The sequence below is a fragment of the Phocoena phocoena genome, chromosome 15, assembly GCF_963924675.1.
Source record: "Phocoena phocoena chromosome 15, mPhoPho1.1, whole genome shotgun sequence".
In the NCBI taxonomy this organism is placed as follows: domain Eukaryota; kingdom Metazoa; phylum Chordata; class Mammalia; order Artiodactyla; family Phocoenidae; genus Phocoena; species Phocoena phocoena.
This window is the reverse complement of record NC_089233.1, coordinates 77,747,454-77,767,259: the sequence shown is the minus strand read 5'-3', so window position 1 is coordinate 77,767,259 and position 19,806 is coordinate 77,747,454. Positions and strand designations below refer to the sequence as shown.

At 47.1% G+C, this 19,806-nt stretch overlaps 1 protein-coding gene across 1 annotated transcript in view; it reads left to right on the top strand.

Annotated features, from left to right (window-relative positions):
- Nucleotides 1–19,806, top strand: part of ATP9A (ATPase phospholipid transporting 9A (putative)) — a 130,688-nt gene that overhangs the window by 50,503 nt on the left and 60,379 nt on the right. The window contains exons 6-13 of the mRNA XM_065892099.1: nt 355–406; nt 2,455–2,549; nt 5,306–5,386; nt 6,165–6,240; nt 13,723–13,799; nt 15,326–15,486; nt 18,073–18,215; nt 19,204–19,316. Coding sequence (XP_065748171.1) covers nt 355–406; nt 2,455–2,549; nt 5,306–5,386; nt 6,165–6,240; nt 13,723–13,799; nt 15,326–15,486; nt 18,073–18,215; nt 19,204–19,316 — 798 coding nt within the window. The remainder of the gene's footprint in view (nt 1–354; nt 407–2,454; nt 2,550–5,305; nt 5,387–6,164; nt 6,241–13,722; nt 13,800–15,325; nt 15,487–18,072; nt 18,216–19,203; nt 19,317–19,806) is intronic.

The following is a 19,806-nucleotide window of genomic DNA, read 5'->3' as shown; positions in this document are numbered from 1 at the left end:
TGTAGTTTCAGCAGACAGCCTGGAAGAAAGCCAGCTCGGGGAGCAGGCTTTGGGCTCCCGGGTCCTCTGGCTGCAATTTCAGGAGGTAATGGTTGGATTCGCCAGAAAACTAGAAGCTCTCTTTCCGACATAAGATTTCAATAGGAGATTAGTAACGTAAAGGCAGTGTGCAAGAGTTTTCAGATTCAAAACAAAATAAATCCCCAGATCTGTCTTTGACAAAGGCAGACACTTAAAAGAGGCTGTGGGTTTGGGTTGCCCCCCCCCCCCGCCCCCACCGAGGGGGCGGGGGCTTGGGGATGGAAACCTCACACAGGGGCATTCACAGTAACAGTCTCTCTGTTCATAACGCAGAACCAGCGGGTCCCTGCTGACATGATCTTCCTGAGGACATCAGAAAAAAACGGTAAACATCTGGGATCAATTTTGAAAATAACCATTAACCTTTCAGTGGTAATTTGGCAAAATAATCATTTGAAAATGTAACAGAAGCAGATGATCATTTTGGAGCCATGGAGGCAAATCAAGAACGTTTCTTTTCATAGAGCAGTCTTTAAAAAAAAAAAAAAAAAAAAGGTTTTAGGTGCGCGCAGGTCAACAGATTTTGATCATAGCAAAGGTAGTCGGACCCGTGCTGAATCCCAGCTGGGAAAGTCACACACAGTGGCTGTGCTTTTCCCCGCTGGGCTGCATTAAGCTCGACCGCAGGAGTTGGCAGGACTGGGAAGTGTGTCGAACAAACAGAAGCAAACAGAAACTCCTCTGAGAAAATACTGGGAGAGTGTCATGAGATGGGGCGGTCGGGAAGCTGGGGGGAGAGGTAGGGGTAGGTGGCCTCTCCCCACCTTGGCTCACGAGTGGTGGGGCCATAGTCACCCCTGCCCATCGATTGATTTGTCGTTACAGCTTATTTCCCTGAGTGAACCTCTCAAGTCTCTTGCAAGACCCCACTCCTCGCGGTTACAGTTGTCTCTTGGTGTCCGAGGGGGATTGGTTCCAGGACCCCCATGGGTACCCAAATCCACGGATGCTCAAGTCCCTTATATAAAATGACGTAGGACACTTGGTCGTCTGCACCCGCGGGGCAGGCTCGGGGGGCCCGGCTGCGTTTCCCACTGTGGCCGCCCCCGCTGCCTCCTGCCCTCCCCGTCGGTTGACTCAAATCTCCTTTCTTTTTATTTGTTGTTATTTAAGCTGTTTTGAGGAAACAAGGCTGTTTTTCTCTTGCCCATCAGGCATAATCAGAGATCTTCAAACGTTGGAAAAATCCGTATTTGTATCCCTTTGAGGTTGCTGCAACCTCTTTTATGATGAACTGGATAAAAGTGCAGATGACATGATATACTGATAATATGTTAAATCCTCCAGAGAGGGGGTGGAAGGCACTCCATTAAAACAGTCTTCTTTTATTTATTTATTTATTTAATTTATTTCTGTCTGTGCTGCATGGCTTGTGGGATCTTAGTTCTCCAACCAGGGATCGAACCCGGGCCCTTGGCAGTGAGAGCATGGAGTCTTAACCACTGGACTGCCAGGGAAGGCCCTAAAACAGTGTTCTTCTAAACACTGCAGCTTTGTCCTCGAATTGGTTCTTGTGTCCTCGTCAGTGAAAATGGAGTTATGGATTGGGAGTGCCAGATGTGCTCTCCCTTTGTTCCCCGCCCCCCCCCCCCCAAAAAAAAAATTAGAAGGGATCTCCTGAAAGTCCTCAGAAGTCTTAAGTGCGGTGTCAGGGAGTTCAGTACATTCTCTGTCTGATGAAATACAGAGCTGACTGACTGCTCAGACTTGTACAGGTCAGATTGAAATATGTATCCACCAAATTTGCAGGTCGATAGTCACGGCAGACAGTTAACGTGGTCCTTGGGGTCCTTTCCCTGTTCTGAGCAGTTTGCATGGATCAGCTCTTTAGGCCTCGCAGCATGAGGTTGGCGCCGTAATATCCTCATTTGTGCACTGGAAGAAACTGAGGCTCAGAGGAGAGAAGTAACTCCCTCAGGGCACAGCTAGGGAGTCGTGGAGGCTGAACCTGAACCCAGGAGGTCTGGTTCCTGAGAAGGTACTTGTAACCCCTGCCCCAAATGGACTCGAATGCTGGTTACCCCGTGCCAGCCGCCGTGCTGGGGGTATGATCACCCCTTTGAATCCTTTACAGCAGGCTTGTGAGATCTGTGTTTCTCCCCATTTTACAGACAGGACACGCCGAGGCTTAGCAAGGTCCAGAAACTAGCCCAGGCTCCCACTGTGAGTGGTGGAGCGAGGTATTTGAACCCGGATCTTTCTGACCCCAGAGCTTTTGGAGGAGATGGGAAATCGGGTATTTATTTTTCCCTCTTGGTCGTTGGCCATCGATTGGCTGTTTTTACAAGTACTAGAGCCGGAGCTGCTCGGAGCTGCCACGGGAAGGATTCTTGAATTGCAGGTGAACGGACGGTGCCTCACTTCCCTCCACAGGCTCTTGCTTCCTGCGGACGGACCAGCTGGACGGGGAGACGGACTGGAAACTTCGGCTGCCCGTGGCCTGCACTCAGAGGCTGCCCACCGCTGCTGTGAGTAACTGTTCTTGCAGAAGCCCCACTGGCGACTGTGTCACCTCAGGGCTCTCAAACTCGGGCCCCTCGGGCCAGACACGGGCCGTCAGGCGTGAGGTGGGGCTCCTCGGGGGTGTGAGGTTCTCGAGAGCCCCGAGTGCTTGCTGGCTCCAGGCCGTGTGGCCTTGTGAACGCAGACCTGGCCTGTTGGGATGGTACTCTTTTGAGGGAAGCTGCAGCTCTAAGAAACCTTGACCAGATACCTGGCATAAAAGTAAAACCCAACGCAGAGCACGTTATTCCTCTGCTCAGAATCTCCAAAGGCATCTCAGTTTCCTGAGACTCGATCCTGCGGTCCTTGTCTCTCTGCTAAGGGCCTCACCTCAGCTTCTGGCTCTCTCCCCTCTGCCCGTCAGCTCCAGCCATACAGGCCTCTCCATCAGGCATGCTTCTGCCCCCCGACATTTGCCCTTGCAGTTTCTCCACCAGGAACAATCAGACTCACTCTTGGTTTTTGTGTACAAGTCCCCTTATTGGAGAGGTGTTTCCTGACCACCCTCTCCTTGCATTCCCACTCCACTCACTTCAAGGCAGAGTCTTCGAGAGCAGGTTTCTGTCGGTGTGTTCGCTGCTGTGCGCCCAGTGCATGGAACAGTGTGTCGAACGGTGCATGGAACAGCATGCAGGCCCTGTCTGAGGGGGGCGGCCACAGTAGTTGGAACCAACAGGCCCTCCGAGCTCTCCGGGGCCTCACACTTCCCCACCAGCTCCCTGTCACACATGCCTTAAACTGTAGAGTGAGGTAGGGAGGGAGTCAAAGAAGAAGTTTGAACGCAAGCCACCTGGGCTGATGAGGCCTGGGGAGTAGGTTACAAAATCACAAAATGTAATTTAAATGCCCAGAGACTGACATGCCCTGTGGGTGGTCCGAAAGGATTAAGCAGAGCGCAGAAGCTTTTCCTGGGCTTGTGGCCACATTGATTAATGCCAGTCCTTACTGTGTCCTGTGAGGAAGGGAGAGGGCAGGAGACAGTTCTGTGTCTCAGTGGAGTGAATGTCACAGTAAACGTGCCCGCAGTACTGATGATTTTTCATGGCCAGTAAGATGGGAAATAGCACCATCCTTATTATTATTTGTTTAGACCAGGAATTCTAGTGAGTTTTCAGCTGTGGCCAGGAGCCCTGGGGAATCCTTGAGGTGGGGCTAACCAGTGAGGGTCACTCCCATGATTTGAGGGAGTCCGTTCAGGAGACAGTCCAGAAGAGTCTAGAATCGTGAAGGTGCCCGCCGGTTCCACGGCTCTGAGTTCCCTTCTCGATGTGCAGTTTGGAAACTTCACCCAGTTTCAGAAACGTTCGTCTTCGCCAGGCCTGGGTTGGCGTCCGGAGAGAGAGAAGGTACCACTGTCTGTACCTTCAGCCTTAGCGGGCTGAAGGGGCCTAGTTGGCTAACAGCGTTTTGACAAACTCATAGATGAAAAGAATTGTATGGAAAGATTTACCTGAGGAATGCGTGAGTATATTCTATTTAAAAAGAAACTCAAATTGGAGGAACAAGTGAAAAGTGTTGCTCACAGCCTCCTCCCCAGATCTTACCTCTCTCTCCCAGGGGCTCTTGTGAATTCAGTAGTGATTTTTCCAGGTCCTTTTTATTGCGGTTTCTTACAAATATACAATTGCACACTTGCTGGTAGAGTGTGGTTTCTCATAAATGGGATTGTGCTTACGATTCTGAAACGTTTCTCCCTTCACTTTCTGTCTGTGGGCCTTTTTTATGTATCAGCACATAGATGCCGCATTGCCCACACGTCTGCATACGGGCCTCCTGGATGGTTTGCAGGGAGCTCAGGGCCTGCTGAGGGCGTGGCCAGTAGCCTCTACTCCACGTGGCCTGAATTTGCCTGACCACTTGATTTGGTTCCCCCCGCCCCCGTCTTTCTTATTGTGGCAAAATATACATAAAATTGACCATCTTATCATTTTTGAGCGGACACTTCAGTGGTGTTAAGGACATTCACACTGCTATGTAGCCATCACCACCATCCATCTCCAGACTCCCGTCATGGAAATCTGCAGCTCTGGACCCGCTAAATACGCCTTCCGGTTCCCCCTCTTCCCCCAGCCCCTGGCAACCACCCTTCTACTTCTTTCTCTATGAGTATGACTACTGTAGCTGCCTCAGATAAGTGGAATCCTATGGTATTTGTCTTTTTGTGACTGGCGTATTTCACTTAGCATGGTATCTTCACAATTCATCCATGCCGGAGCAAGTGTCAGACTTTCTTTCCTTTTATTTTTTTATTAAAAAAAATTTTTTTAACACCTTTACGGGAGTATAATTGTTTTACAACAGTGTGTTAGTTTCTGCCGCATAACAAAGTGAATCAGCTATACATACATCCCCACATCCCCTCCCTCTTGCGTCTCCCTCCTACCCTCCCTAATGAGTGTTTTGATTGGTATGAACAACTCTTGTAAACCAGAGTGTCGCAGAGGGGGATCTGCACTGTCACTTAGCTTTGGAAATGCTGGGTAAACACAGAGAAACACAGAACCTTCCCTTTAGGGTCTCAGTGTGTCTTGGGATATTACAGGTAGTGACTCCTAAACTTACTTGCCAGAAGGTTTCCCTCTTTTTTTCCACCTGCCCTGTGGTTTTGAGAGCTGTTTGGAAAATACACCTGCTTTGGAAAAAGAGTGGATGCTTCCTGAAATCCCTTTATAATCATACAGTGACTTCGTTTTACCTCCACAATGTCACCCCCGTTGAACAGGACCTTCTTCAGATTCGATCGTACGTGTATGCAGAGGAGCCAAACATCGACATTCACAACTTTGTGGGGACTTTCACTAGAGTAAGTAAGCCTCGTGTGACGCGGAATCCGGCCTGGCGGGGCGCACGTCTGGGGTGAGGACCTGCCGCGCAGTGCTGACAGGTGTTTGTCAGGGAGTTGCTTTGTGCCAGGTGGGGTGACGTTCCCTTCAGAAGGCCCCACCTTGCAAGCTGACGTATTGCTTCTCGGTAAAATCAACACCACTGGGATTTTCTTCCAGCCTCTGAACAGCTCGAGTCACCTGACAGCTTGGAGCCAGTGTTACTGTAGTGAACGTTAACTGGTGTCTGAAAGCAGTTACTCTTTCTGTCTCTTTCATGTGAGCCCCTGTCCTCTTTAATTCCTCCAAGTCCTATCTGCCAGGGTTATCATTTTTAAGCCACGTCCCAGCCTTTCAGAATAGCAATTGAATTTGGATTTGAATTATTTTAGACCGGTGGGGTAATAGGTTTATAGAACCCAAATTGAATTGTCCCTGCTCTTGTTCCGGAAGCCCGAGGACTGACCAGGAAAGGGCTGTTTCTGTTCAATTTGCCTCGACATTTTAGCTCTTACCTTGTAAAATGTTTCTTTGGTGCTAGAAGCCTGCATTTCTTAAATTGTGAACCATTGTTTTCCACTGAGGCGGGAACGCCAAGGATAGGAGTTTATGAGTTTGGCCTGCCTCTCCCAGCTGGGCTGTTGGCTTCCAAACGGGGGTCGTCCTCTCCTCCCTTCTTGTGAAGAGCAGGCTGGAGACAGCCAGCGGGTCCGGCCCAGACCTTGGTGGGTCAGCGTGTGTCCACTTGTTCTTTTGCAGGAGGACAGCGATGCCCCGATCAGCGAGAGTCTGAGCGTAGAGAACGCGCTCTGGGCGGGCACGGTCACCGCATCAGGTACGGCGCTCTTGTGGAGGAATGTGTTAACAATTTGAAAAGGAAAGAAAATCCTTTTGTGTAATGAGAATAATCATCTCTCAGTTGGGAAAATGAGCTGTCAGTCAAATGGTGTTTTCCGCTTGCTCCCGCACCACCGGGGAATTAAACGGCCATCTAATTGCCCCTCGGACGTTCGGAGACGTCTGGAGGAGAAGCCGCCCTGGCCTGTGGACTCGGCCACAGTGTCCGCTCTGGGAATAGCCCTTAATTGCCACTTGAGATTGACGTCCTAATCTGTACCAGAAATTGGGTCAGCCTGGGTGTTCGGGCTGGAAGTTGTGTCCGTGAGGGCTGCCCAGCCGGTCCTGCCCTGGTGTGCACGCCAGGGCCACGGGCCTGATGGAGCCTCAAGTGTTTAAAACTCCAAGATGACACAGAAATTCTCTGGACCTCTGGACTCCAAAACAGAGTTTGCAAGATGACCTGCTGAGGTGCAGGAGGAAAAGATTTGAACACTGGTATGAAGCTGAGCAGAAGGGGCTCCAGGGGCTGAGCACAGCCTGCAGCAGCTGGGGTGATAGCAGTGGGGCCGTCAGTCTGTCAGGCACTGGGGCCGCCAGTCTGTCAGGCACTGGGCCAGGCCCTTCCCTGTGTGTTTACGTGGTTCACTTAATCCTCCCAACAGTACCATGCGGGCAGGTGCTAGTATTGTCCCCATTCTGCAGATGAGGAAACTGAGGCTCAGTGAGGTTAAGTAACTTGCCCAAGGTCACACAGCACATGAAAGGCAAAGTTGAGGCTTGAACCCAGGCACTTTGCCCCAGAAGCAGAACTCAGTGTGCAGCTGTTATTATCATATTATATATGTTATATAATAATATATTGCTATTAATAACGTAATTCCACTACTGGCAGCTTTCTGTCTTTACCATGGGATGAATCCATTTCCCCCCGCCTCCTACCAACCCATTTTCCTCTGCTTGATGCTGTTTTGTGGTTCTTTAGTACAACAGATGCTCAGTCAGGGTGCTGTATGACAAGGAGGGGGAATGACCAGCACAGACTCCACACAGGCTGCCATCCACAGACTCACTTAAAGCCAGTGGACAGAGATGAACTCTCCCTTTTCATTTTTTGCCATGTTGTTTTTCCACTTGCAGCCTGTATTTGGAGCACAATCTAGATTGTCTCTCAATTCCCCTGGTGACTAAAGATGTAAGAAATCGGTCCTTAGTATTCTGCACTGCCCCGCTGCCCGGCCACACCAAGGCCATGGCCATGGCCACCCAGGGCCGGCAGCAGCCCTTTCACCTCTGCCTCTTCCTGGCCACTTGTCCACCCAAGTCTCTCTGAACTTGTTACTCTTCCTCACCAGCTTTTCTCCACTTTGAAGTCATTTGCTAACAAGTAATTAGTTATTCTTTTTAATCTTTAATAATTGGACTGAAAAAGAATTTGTTTCAATTTGCATTTCCTAGGTTATCGGGAAGGTTGGCCATCTTTGCATATATCTGTTTTGTTTCTTCCTTTGTCAGTTACTTGTGTGTCCTTTAGTCATTCTTTTGTTATGGTTCTTATCTTTTTCTTAATCATTTGTAAGAGTTTCTCATTTCTGATGCCTAAACCTCATATCCTTTTTCCCCCATCCAATTTATTATCTGTTTTTTTTTTTTCTTTTTCAAAATTTCTTCTTTTTTCAATTGAGGTAAGTTGATGTACAGTATTATATGTCTCAGGTGTACAGTGTAGTGGGTCACAGTTTTTAAAGGTTATATTTCATTTACAGTAATTATAAAATATTGGCTATATTCCTTGTTGTACAATATATCCTTGTTGCTTATTTATTTTATACATGGTAGTTTGTACCTCTTAATCCTCTACCCCTGTCTTGCCCCTCCCCCTTCCCTCTCCCTTCTCCCCACTGGTAACCACTGGTTCTCTATACCTGTGAGTCTGTCTCTTTTTTGTTATATTCACTAGGTAGTTTTATTTTTTAGATTCCATAAATACGTCATGTGGCTTTTAAAAAATTTTGTGGTGTATTTAGTATGCAGGAGTTAAAAGTTACTATTTTGTCTCTAGTCTATTAGGTGATAAATGATATTTTGTTATTGTTTTAATTTTTATTTCTTTGTGAGTACGGTTGAACATCTTTTCGCATGTAAGACCTTTCTTAATATTTTGGTCTATCTACTTTCCTTCTAGGTTCTTTTTTTTATTGACTTGTAAGAATGCTTTATAGAAGAAAGGGTATCGAATTGTCATCTCTCATCAGTCGCAAACATTTTCTCACAGTTTATTGTTTGTCTTTTGTTTTTGTCTGTGATATGCTTTGTTTGGTTGGTTTTTCCGGATAGAGTTTCTCAGTGTTGATGTCATCACCATTTTCATAGAAATGGGATTACTAAGTGAAAGGGTGTATACATTGTACATTTTGATTCGCAGGGCAAACTTCCCTCTTCTGATAATCTTATAAATGTACCTTAACGAGCACCATGTTCTGTTTGACTTTAAAATTTTTGCCCACCTATAGACATTGAATAAATATCTAACATATTGATTTCCCTTTTAAAAATAATTTGTAAAGTTTAACAGTTTTCTTCGTACTTACGGTTTGTTTGCATTCCTCAAAATATATGTATGGACTGCCAGTTTATGCCCTGTGCCCGTTTTCCTGTTGCGGGGTTCGTTTGAAAAAATGGTTTCTAAGAACTCTTTATAAGGCCAATAAGGATATTGTCCTTCTGTTTGTTACCTTCATTGCAATTACTATTTCCCAGGTGATCTCATTCGTATTTTGGCACAAAAGTTTAAAATTTTTATATAGGCAGACCTATTGATGTTTTTTCCTTATGGTTTCTGGTTTTTGTGACATGCTGAGAAAAATCTTCCCTGCTCTACCATTTTAATAGTACATCAGTGTTTGCTTGGAGTGTTTATATGGTTTTATATTAAAATGTTTGCTCCATCTGGGCTTCATCTTGGTTTAAGGAGTAAAGTTAGGACAACTAGCTAGCGAAGGGATCTTATCTCAGCTCAAACCCCAGCTCCGGACACTTGTGCCAGGTTTTGTTTGTGGCCCTGTGTAAAGAGACAGTGTGATGGGAAACAGAGATGTCACATGATAAAGCATGCACGTTGGGAGGGGGACATTCTGTGTCAAATGCCCATCTCTTCAGGTGGAGCAGAGAGAGGTGTTAAGGGAAATCAGAACAGACTGGGTTTTTTTTGTTTTTAATTAATTAAGTTTTGGCTGCATTGGGTCTTCGTTGCTGCGCGCGGGCTTTCTCTAGTTGCGGCGAGCGGGGGCTACTCTTTTGTTGCAGTGTGTGGGCTCATTGCGGTGGCTTCTCTTGTTGCGGAGCAAGGGCTCTAGGTGCGCGGGCTTCAATAGTTGTGGCACTCGGGCTCAGTAGTTGTGGCTCGTGGGCTTTAGAGCGCAGGTTCAGTAGTTGTGGTGCATGGGCTTAGTTGCTCTGTGGCATGTGGGATCTTCCCAGACCAGGGCTTGAACCCGTGTCCCCTGCATTGGCAGGCGGATTCTTAACCACTGCACCACCAGGGAAGCCCCAGAGTGGGTTTAAGCCCTGTGTCATGTTGCACCTGGCAGAGACAGGACTGAAATTCAAGGATGCCTGTGACATACCCGTCTCCTTCCCAGGCAGTAATGTGAACAGTGCACACTTCATTTCTTGCAGTCAGAGTAGTGGTTACTTCTGGGTGGGTGGGGTAGGGCTGACTGACGGTTTGTTTGGTTAGGCACTGGTTTTGATAATATTCGATAAGAAATATATGTTTACATGTCTAGTGTTCATTCTGGTAATTTTCTTCTTTCCTTCCTTCCTGCTTTCCTTCTTTCCATGCAGCAAACCTTTATTGAGCGCTTATTTATAATAATGCCAAGCTCCATTGCTAGGTCCTAGTGCTGTGGTATACCAGAAGACCCTTGTCTCCACCGTCATGGATTTATAACTTACTCTAAACTTAATATAAATTGCAGAGGAGATGGGAGGAAGTAGGAGTGAGTTCTCTGGATTTCCTCTGAAACCAGTGAGAAGGAAAGTGATTTAGTGAAAACGTGGGGAATTTGGAAGGTGGAGGGTATGAGTGAAGAAGCTTCTCAGCCTCAATTTCAGAGATTAACAGTAATAAGTCTTATTTATCAGACACTTTTTATTTTCCAAGTGTTTTGCTCCTGTTCTCTTGTTTTGGTCTCACAACATTAAATGAGGACAATTAATGGAATGAAGACTTGAGTCTCAGAGAGGTTAAGCGACTTGCCTAAGGTCACACAGCCTTGGAGAGATCATCTCCTGGGAGGAGGAGAATGGAAGGCAAATTGGGATCTTGAAGATGGAAAAAAGATTTCAAACAGTTCATCAGAAATGTACTGTGAAGTTAAAATATGCATTTTTCCACTTGTCTGAATTCTTCTCTTTGTGTTTGGTGATGTGGGAAGGGAGAGAGAGTGGTGATTCCTGATCCAGTGGCACTGGTTGCCACGCCCTTCAGTGAACGTATGTTTTCGAGTGAGTCTGAGGAGCTGGGCAGTTACCATTTCCTTAGCTGGCCTCAGTTTCCCCTGCTTCTCACCAAGTAGATGTCTGACTGCACTCTGCTTCTAATGTAAACTCGGCATTAAATGCAAGCCATTTCCTCCTGGGGCTCGACTCCAGGAGCAGCCATCAAGAGTAATCTTAATTATATGAGATTTCACTTCTCTGTTCCCTTTAGAATCTAACTCCTGTGTCTTGGTCACTCAGCTGTTATCAGTTGGAAATTTAAAGAATTAAAAAGCTTGCCAGGCAATGCTAAGGGTCCAGCTGCATTGGCTGGCATCAGTCTGTAGAGGATGCAGTTGCCGTGGTAACCCCACACTGTGCTGCTAAGCTGAGGAGTCACTGGGGCGAAGATAGGGAAGGGGATGGGGGAGGCCAGGGAGGTGTTGGCAGAGAAGGAGCCTGGATATTATGGATCCCAGTTCTTCTCAGACTCTCTGTGGAGGGGGACCAGTTTCTTGTCCCCCTGGCCCCACCCGTAATCTGTAGCAGATGGATCTGTGACCCTGCTGTGTGTGACCAGCATGCAGGTCACGCCACGTGCGTCTGATAATGCCCAGCTGGTCTGTACCCTGTTCCTTGGGGCTTGTCCCGGGATTGCAGGCTCAAACGTCAGAACAGTGTGTAGTTGCTGTAAGTGTGTCGAACACTCTTTCTCTGGGGTTCATGGTTTATCTTGTTGTGGATGGGGTCAGAGGAGTCACAGTGTAGGTCTGACCCCAGCACCACCCTCTTCTGGAGGGTTCCAAAGGACTTGGGGAAATACCTGACCACAGCAGCCTGGCCGGTGGGAGATCCCAGCCAGCAGGATGGAGAGGATTGCCATGGTGGGCAGGAGGCAGAGAGGGTGAGAGTGAGGATAAGAGTGGCGAGGGTGAGGGGGGACCGCAGGGGGCACAGCCTAGAAAGAGGGGTCAGAGGTCTGGGGGGTGGAGGGGCATGGGTTGGGAGGTCTTCAGGGGCTACGTGGGGACCGTGATGAGCGGAGAGCAGGGGCCCGGCTAAAGGGAGTGGCCGGGCTCAACATCTGCTGGTGACACAGTGAGGACCGAGCAGTCAGTGGCACCAGGTCTTCTGATTTTCCAGAAGAAGCCTATGCTTTATATGAAAGTTTCTGCATTTAAAAGTTGGCACCTAATTCAAAACCTTTAGAGCACTGAGCAGACCAAAGCAGTGCAGCTCTGTGCTGCTGGTGTGCTCCCTTGGGGTGGCTGAGGCCAGGGTTCGCATCTCCTGGAGACAGTTTTGCTTTTGGGCACAGGCGGTGTTGCAGGGAAGGGCATTTCCAGTAGCCTTTGAAGGCGTGGAGATTGCCCGGTGCCAAGTGGGGGACGCTGCCCTTGGGGGCCCCTGATATTAGGACCGTCTCAAACCCTGGATGTTGGGAATTGAGACCAACCCACGTCTGCCCCGGGATGAGTGCCACGGCCGTGCGGCTGTCCCTACTCGGCCCAGGCTCAGCTCCCACCGTCCGACCATCTGCTGGGGGGATGGGCCTGCGCTCGCGGGAGCTGCCAGCTGCCCAGGAGTGGTCAGGCGCCCTCCCCGGCCCGCCATCTGCTGAGTGCCTCTCTGGAAGGGAATTGCACTGTGCAGAACGCTGTGTGCATCAAGTCGTGGGGGACCTCAGTGACTCCCGCCAGGAGACACAGCCCCAGCGCTTCGTCTGGGGTTGGGCTCTTTTACCAACTCTGTTTAAACCTCTTTGGTGTTCCAAGAGTGAGGGGCCAGCAGAGAGAAGGTTAGGGCTTTTCTTTATCCAGCAGAGAGACCAGATTGTTTGTATTCCTGGGGTCTTTCCTGAGTGCTTGGCAGGGCTGCCCCTTCTCATGTTTCAAGTCTCAGCTCAGATGTCCTCAACTCAGAGACAGCGTCCCTGGCCACCCAGCACACGCCGGCAGCCTCCCCGGTCCCCTCCTGTCTGTTCTCTGCTCGTTTCATCGTGGTACCCACCTCTCTCCGTGGTACCCACCTCTCTCCGTGGTTACCGGTGTCCTGCTTTCCTTCTTGACTGTCCGTCTTCCCTGCTGTGCGGAGTGTTTTCCTGGCACACACTGGAAAGGGGAGACAAGTGTAAATTTTTGATAGATATTGCCAATTTTCCTTCCTATTCCAATGGACACCTCAGCCAACAGCGTACATGACAGAGTCCATTCCCCCACCTCTTGGCTAACACGGAATGTTCTCAGTCTTTTGAATTTTTATTAGTAGGATGGGAGTAAAAATGATTTATTTGGCATTTCTTTGGTGTTTCACTAGATGAAGCATCTTTTCTAATGTTAATTGGTCATTAGTGTTTCTTCTATAAATTGTTTACAAGAATTGATATCTTTTATTTTTAATTATGCTGGGGGGATGGAAAAGGGGGTGGGGAAGTTCTCAGGAAAGAATTGTCATCTGGACAGACATCCCCCAAATGTTCTAGTTACACACCGAATCCGAAAGGAATCAGACTCCCTGGGAAGAACGTGCTCCGATAAGAGGGGTGCGTTCATAGGTTTCCATAATTGTTTATGAAGGTCTAGGCACCTCTGGAAGTCTCTACCACCTTTCCTGCTATCGGAGGCTGCCGGACCCCACAAGCCAGCGCTGACCAGTGGAACTTTTAGCAGTAGGGGGAATGTCCTGTGTCTTCACTGCCCTGTATGGCCGCCACTGGCCTTATATGGCTGTTGAACCTGAAATGTGGCTAGTGAAAATGGGGGACTGTATTTTATTTCATTTTAATTGTATTTAAATGTGAATGGCCACATGTGGCTAGGGGCTTTGCTACCCTCAGTGTGGACGTAGGTCTCAGTCGGCCCCGATGTAAACTTTGCAGCATCTCACAGTGTGTGGATACCGGTTTGAGAAAATCTCCTCCTCAAGCGGGTGGGACTCTTCTGTCTGTAAGCCTGCCTGTCTGTACTCACATTTCTTTGGGTCGTTTTTCTCACCTTAGGTACTATTGTGGGTGTTGTTCTTTACACGGGCAGAGAACTCCGGAGTGTCATGAATACCTCAAATCCTCGAAGTAAGGTGCGTTCAGAGTCACAGGATGTGTTTCCTTGCCAGAATTTTCTCACCTGATGTAGTTTGATGATTGGTGTTGATGGGGTGAGAAGCTAGATTTAAAAACAGGAACCCCTGACAGTGTGACTTCATTTATACAGACTATCTTTTCACGTCCGTGTGTGTGCATAGGTACATGTGTATCTATAGATACACACGCACAGTACATGAATACGTGTACGTATGTACAGGCAGCCTTTGGAGAGGTGATGGTTCTATTCCAGACCACCATGTAAAGTGCGTATCACAACAAAGCAAGTTACACGAATTTTTCAGTTTCCCAGTACGTTTAAAAGTTACGTTTACGCTATCCTGTAGTCCGTTAAGTGTGCAGTGAAAGCATTATGTCAGAAACACCAATGTACGCACCTTAGTTAAAAATACTTTATTGCTAAAAAATACTAACTTATCCTCTGGTAACACAGGGTTGCCACACACCTTCAATTTGTAAAAAAACCTCAGTGTCTGCTAAGCTCACGGCAGTTAAACAAGGACTGCTTGTAAATGAATACATAACGTTTTAAAAGCTTTTAAGATGAACTGACGAGTCCTTACCGTTTGCCACGTCTTGTGCGGCATCCTTCACTGCACCTCATTTAATCCTTACGCCAGCCTGTGAGCACAGGTGCTTCTGCGGCCTCATCTTGTAGAGGAGAAATGGCCTGGAGAAGGACCACGCTCTGGCCAAGCTGTGTAGACCTGGCTTCAAACCCACGCTGAGCTGCTGTGGCAGGGCAAGCGGAGTCAGCTCTGCGGTCTGCCTGATGGCCCTGTTGCTGCTCCCTTCCCACCAGCAGCCCCCCCCCCCCAGCTCCACCCCTCCCCCAGGTTCTTAGAGTCAGAATATTGCAGTGGTCTTCTTTGTCAGTACTGTGAACAGATGCCAGTCATTTCACCCTGCCATTACAACCCCCGTGACGACCATCGTTATCACAACTGTAGATGTCCCCTATGTGATGTTTTAGCTGTATCCGGGGCCACGTTTCTGCGAAGTGATGGGTTTCATGTGCTGGTTCCATTTTTAAAGAATATACATTAAAACAAGTATGTAGTCATTAAAATACTCACGTTCATGAATGCAGCACCTAAAAATCAGGGGCCACCAGTGGCGTGTGCCCCGAATTTCCCGGCCACAGGGAATTAGTGTGTGGTGCACTGCACAGAGTTGTAGGACTGAGTGATTCTACAGACTGCTGTGTAGGACGGTAGAGGCCACGCAGTGCACAGCATCGCTGAAGGCAGCAGTAACCCACTTAGGGGATTCCAAGGCTAAATCTAAATTCATTAAGAAAAAATGGAAATCGGATTCATTGAAGTCCCTTGGATGTCTGTTAGCCTGTGGAGCCCAGCGTTCTCACCCAAAGATGTGGGGATCCATGGAGCCCACGGTCTTGCCCGAGGTAGAGGTGTTCATGGGAGAAGGACCAGTTCTCCGGGCGGGCTGTGGGTTGCACCAGCTAATCACAAGCTTCGCTCTGTGCGCTGTCCCACAGATTGGCCTGTTTGACCTGGAAGTGAACTGTCTAACAAAGATCCTCTTTGGAGCTTTGGTGGTGGTGTCTCTGGTCATGGTCGCCCTCCAGCACTTCGCCGGACGTTGGTACCTACAAATCATCCGCTTCCTCCTTTTGTTTTCCAACATCATTCCCATCAGGTAAGCAGAGAACAAGCTTGTGTTTAAGTGCTGCGACATTTGCTTCTCTCTCTTCATTCAAAGGTCATGGTTTTGTGGTTTTGAGAAGGAGCCGGGCCCTTTTGTAGAGTGATGACCAAGGACAGGCAGGGTCAGGGGTGTAGGCGGCGCTCTGGCCGGAGCACTGGATGGGCACATTCCTCCCTGAACCATCCTTTCTGGAATTACTCTCTGCTCAGAAGATCTGGCCTTGCCCAGTCTCAGTGTACACTGGACGTGCCATTTAGATTTCATCTTATTTACCAGCCCCAGGAGGTTGGTGGTGACTGGTGGGAGTGCTGTGTTGGGAAGGATTCTGAGCCTGAGTCAGGACTCACGGTGCTTGATTAGCAGTGGAAGCTTGGTGGCACATGCCAGACAATTGTTCGCCTACCTCATTTGAAGGCTGAATAAATGGTTAAAAAAAAAAAAAAAAAAAAAAATATATATATATATATATACATATATATATATATAAAATAAAGTAATAGATGGTCATAGTAGAAAAAAAAATTCACAGTAGCCAAAGAATAAAATAAAAATCATCTCTAATCTCACAACTAAGTGATAATTGCTGTTAATGTTTTGGGATGTATGTTTTCTAGACGGCTTTCTATTTTAGAAAAAGGAGAATTTGCTCTACATAAAAATCCACTCCCACCCTCCACTTTTTTTTCTAACAAAAGGATGTGTTGCAGATAACTTTTCACATCAAATATACTTGCACACCGTCATTTATTAGAACTGCTGTGGTATGTATTCTATGCCTGATAATTTATTTAGACCCGTATTGTTGAATGCTTGTTTCTACTTTTTCCCCATAATAAATGATCAGTAAATAATTATAAAACAAGCCATATCTTTTTCCCTCAGACGTCTAGTGCTTATAATCTCTCTCTTACACTTGATCTGTTGCCCTGTATTTTGTCTTGCTCTTTTGTGTATTTATATCATCCCAGCTAGACTTCGTCTTTTTCCGAAGGCAGAGATTGTGGTTTTGGTACAACAACGTGACTAGAAGAAGGAGATTGAACCCCAGGCTAGTGTGCTCTGGATGATGGTTTGAAAGAATAAATACGTCTAATTTACTGCTAACAAAAGAGTGTTTGTGCTGTAATGTTGTGTATAATTGTAGTCTTTAAAGTTCTGTCTACAACATGACTGAAAATCGGTGCATTGAATCTGCATATGGGCCAGGGCTAGCCAGTGAGATAGTTAGCAACTTAATCAGTTTATAGGATTATGAATGAATTTTAAGATTTCTTTTTATTGTTTGCAATGAAATATTTAAAAATGAGTATAACACAGGGACTTCCCTGGTGGCGGAGTGGTTAAGAATCCGCCTGCCAATGCAGGGGACACAGGTTCGAGCCCTAGTCCGGGAAGATTCCACATGCCATGGAGCAACTAAGCCCGTGCGCCGCAACTACTGAGCCTGCGCTGTAGAGCCCACGTGCCACAACTACTGAAGCCTGCGTGCCTAGAGCCCGTGCTCTGCAACAAGAGAAGCCACTGCAATGAGAAGCGAGCGCGCCACAACTAAGAATAGCCCCTGTTCACCACGACTAGAGAAAGCCCATGTGCAGCAGTGAAGACCCAACACAGCCAAAAATAAATAAATTAATTAAAAAAATGAGTATAGGACATAAAAAGGAATATTATTCAGCCTTAAAAAGGAAGGGAATTCTGACACATGCTGCAACATGGATGAACCCTAAAAAAATTTTGCTAAGTGAAATAAGCCAGACACAAAAGAACAGATCATGTGTGACTCCACAGTACGAGACCCCCAGAGCAGTCAAATTCGTAGAGACAGAGAGTAGAATGGTGCTTGCTGGGGGCTGGAGAAGGGGAAATGGGGAACTGCTGTTTAATGGGTATAAAATTTCAGTGTAGGAAGATGAAAAAGTCCTGGAGATGGATGGTGATTATGGTCCCATAACAGTGTGAATGTACTTGATATCATTGAACTGTACACTTAAGATGCTTTAAATGGTAAATTTTATGTTATATATATTTTACCACAATGTAAAAAATGAATAAGGTATCAAAAATACGTTAGCTCAGGGCTTCCCTGGTGGTGCAGTGGTTGAGAGTCCACCTGCCGATGCAGGGGATACGGGTTCGTGCCCTGGTCTGGGAAGATCCCACATGCCGCGGAGCGGCTGGGCCCGTGAGCCATGGCCACTGGGCCTGTGCGTCCGGAGCCTGTGCTCCGCAGCGGGAGAGGCCACAACAGTGAGAGGCCCGCATACCGCAAAAAAAAAAAAAAAAAACATTAGCTCAGAGGACTACTGTTTTTTCTTTTTTTAAGTAAGGCTAAAACAACTACCTTTTCGATATTTTAAAAGTATCTTAAATTTTTATATTTTATTTTGGTCCGTAACAGAATCGCTTCATGGAAATTTGATAGTGGTGTTGAATCTGTGGATTCAGCCCCAGCAGTGTGCTTCTACAGGGGGTGATTCCAGATGTTATGGCACGAGCGATGTGCATTTAGAGTCCTTGTTGAGATACAGGCAGTCTTATGTTTATCCCGTTAACCTGTGTGCTCTGGTTTTCTGACAGTCTGCGTGTGAACCTGGACATGGGCAAGATCGTGTACAGCTGGGTGATTCGCCGGGATTCGAAAATCCCCGGGACCGTGGTTCGTTCCAGCACGATTCCCGAGCAGCTGGGGAGGATTTCCTACCTACTCACAGATAAGACTGGTGAGTTTCCTGCGGCCCTCGCAGGATTCAAGGTCGAGGAAGGTGCTTGGAATCTCTTTCTGGAGGTGTTAGAGATGCATGCTGCTGCACTTTTATTTTCTTCGTCTTTTGATGATGACAGACTCTTTGGTGATGATGATGATAGCAGCACAGCCTTACTTCCTGCTAATTATGTACAAAAGCACCATTCTGGGTATTTATAGTCACTTACTTAATCCTCCCCCGGTGTTGTGAGTTCGGGGGTGTTAAGTGACTTGGTGGTTAAGTGACTTGTCAGGAGCACATAGTGGCAGAAGCAGGCTTTGAACTCAAGACAGTCTGGCTTCAAGTCCTGACCTTGAAACCACGCCTCAAAATACTGCTCCACAGTTTAACATCTGTCAAGTTACGAGGTTGTCGTAGTGGTTGAGAGCAAGTGCGGAGTGGGGAGACCTGGGTTTTAGCTTCCTCTCTACCATTCAGTGAGCATGGGATAAAAGGGAATCTATTGCAAAGGTTCGGGAAATCAGAGCAAAACTAGGTTTCAGGAAGAAGAAGAACCAGGAAGGTTCTGGCTGTGTCAGCATCAGGACCCCTGGGATGGTCTCCTGACTTGACTCATCCTCTGTTGATATGTCCGTCTGTTCAAGGTTTAGATTCCTTCAAGATAGAATCTGATTGGCCTCATGTATGTCACGTGCTGCCCTCTTGGCCAATGGAATGAGTCAGGCACCCTGATTGACGCTCCCTCTGGACCATCTCAGGGAATGAGGGTGATAATTCCCCATGGAAACCTGGGGTTCTATTTTCAGAAGAAATTCTAGGATTCCAGGCTGACAAAATATCACAGGTGTCTCAGCCAGCAGGAGCAGTGCTGAAACCAGTCTGTGACGTATAGTAAACTCTCAAAAAAAAAAAAAAAAAACAAAAAGCCAAATAGCTATCATTACTGTTAATAATAATAAGAGCTCCAGGATGTAGGCAGTTACTGATTTGTCTTGTGTTTCAGGAACTCTTACCCAGAATGAGATGGTTTTCAAACGGCTCCATCTAGGCACCGTGGCTTATGGCCTCGACTCAATGGATGAAGTACAAAGCCACATTTTTAGTATTTACACCCAGGTAAATTCTTCTGTTTTGATACCCAAACAATTTTTACATTTATTAACACCTATATTGAGAAGAATTCATAATACCATATGATTCACTCATTAAAAGTGTACAGTTCAGTGTTTTTTTGTATACTCAGAGTTGTGTGACCATCACCACAGTCAATTTCATCTTCATCACCCCAAAAGGAAGCCCTGTACCCATGGACAGTCAGTCACTCCTCACTTCCCCCAGCCCCACCTTTCCTTCCAAACCCCTGGCAACCACTAATCCTTCACGTTTTGAATAGACCTGCGTTTGAGGTTTTTGCCCCGTCTTCCTCATCCCCAGGGTTAATCTACTGAAATACTAATGGACACTGGGGAAAACATAAGAAAAAATGATTTGCTAGTAACTGGTGCCAGAAAGAACTTTGAGAACCTAATGGTTGGTTTTCCTTCAGGTTTACAAATGTGCTTACTTTTTCCTTTTCCCCCGTTATGAGCCAAAACAGCATAATTAA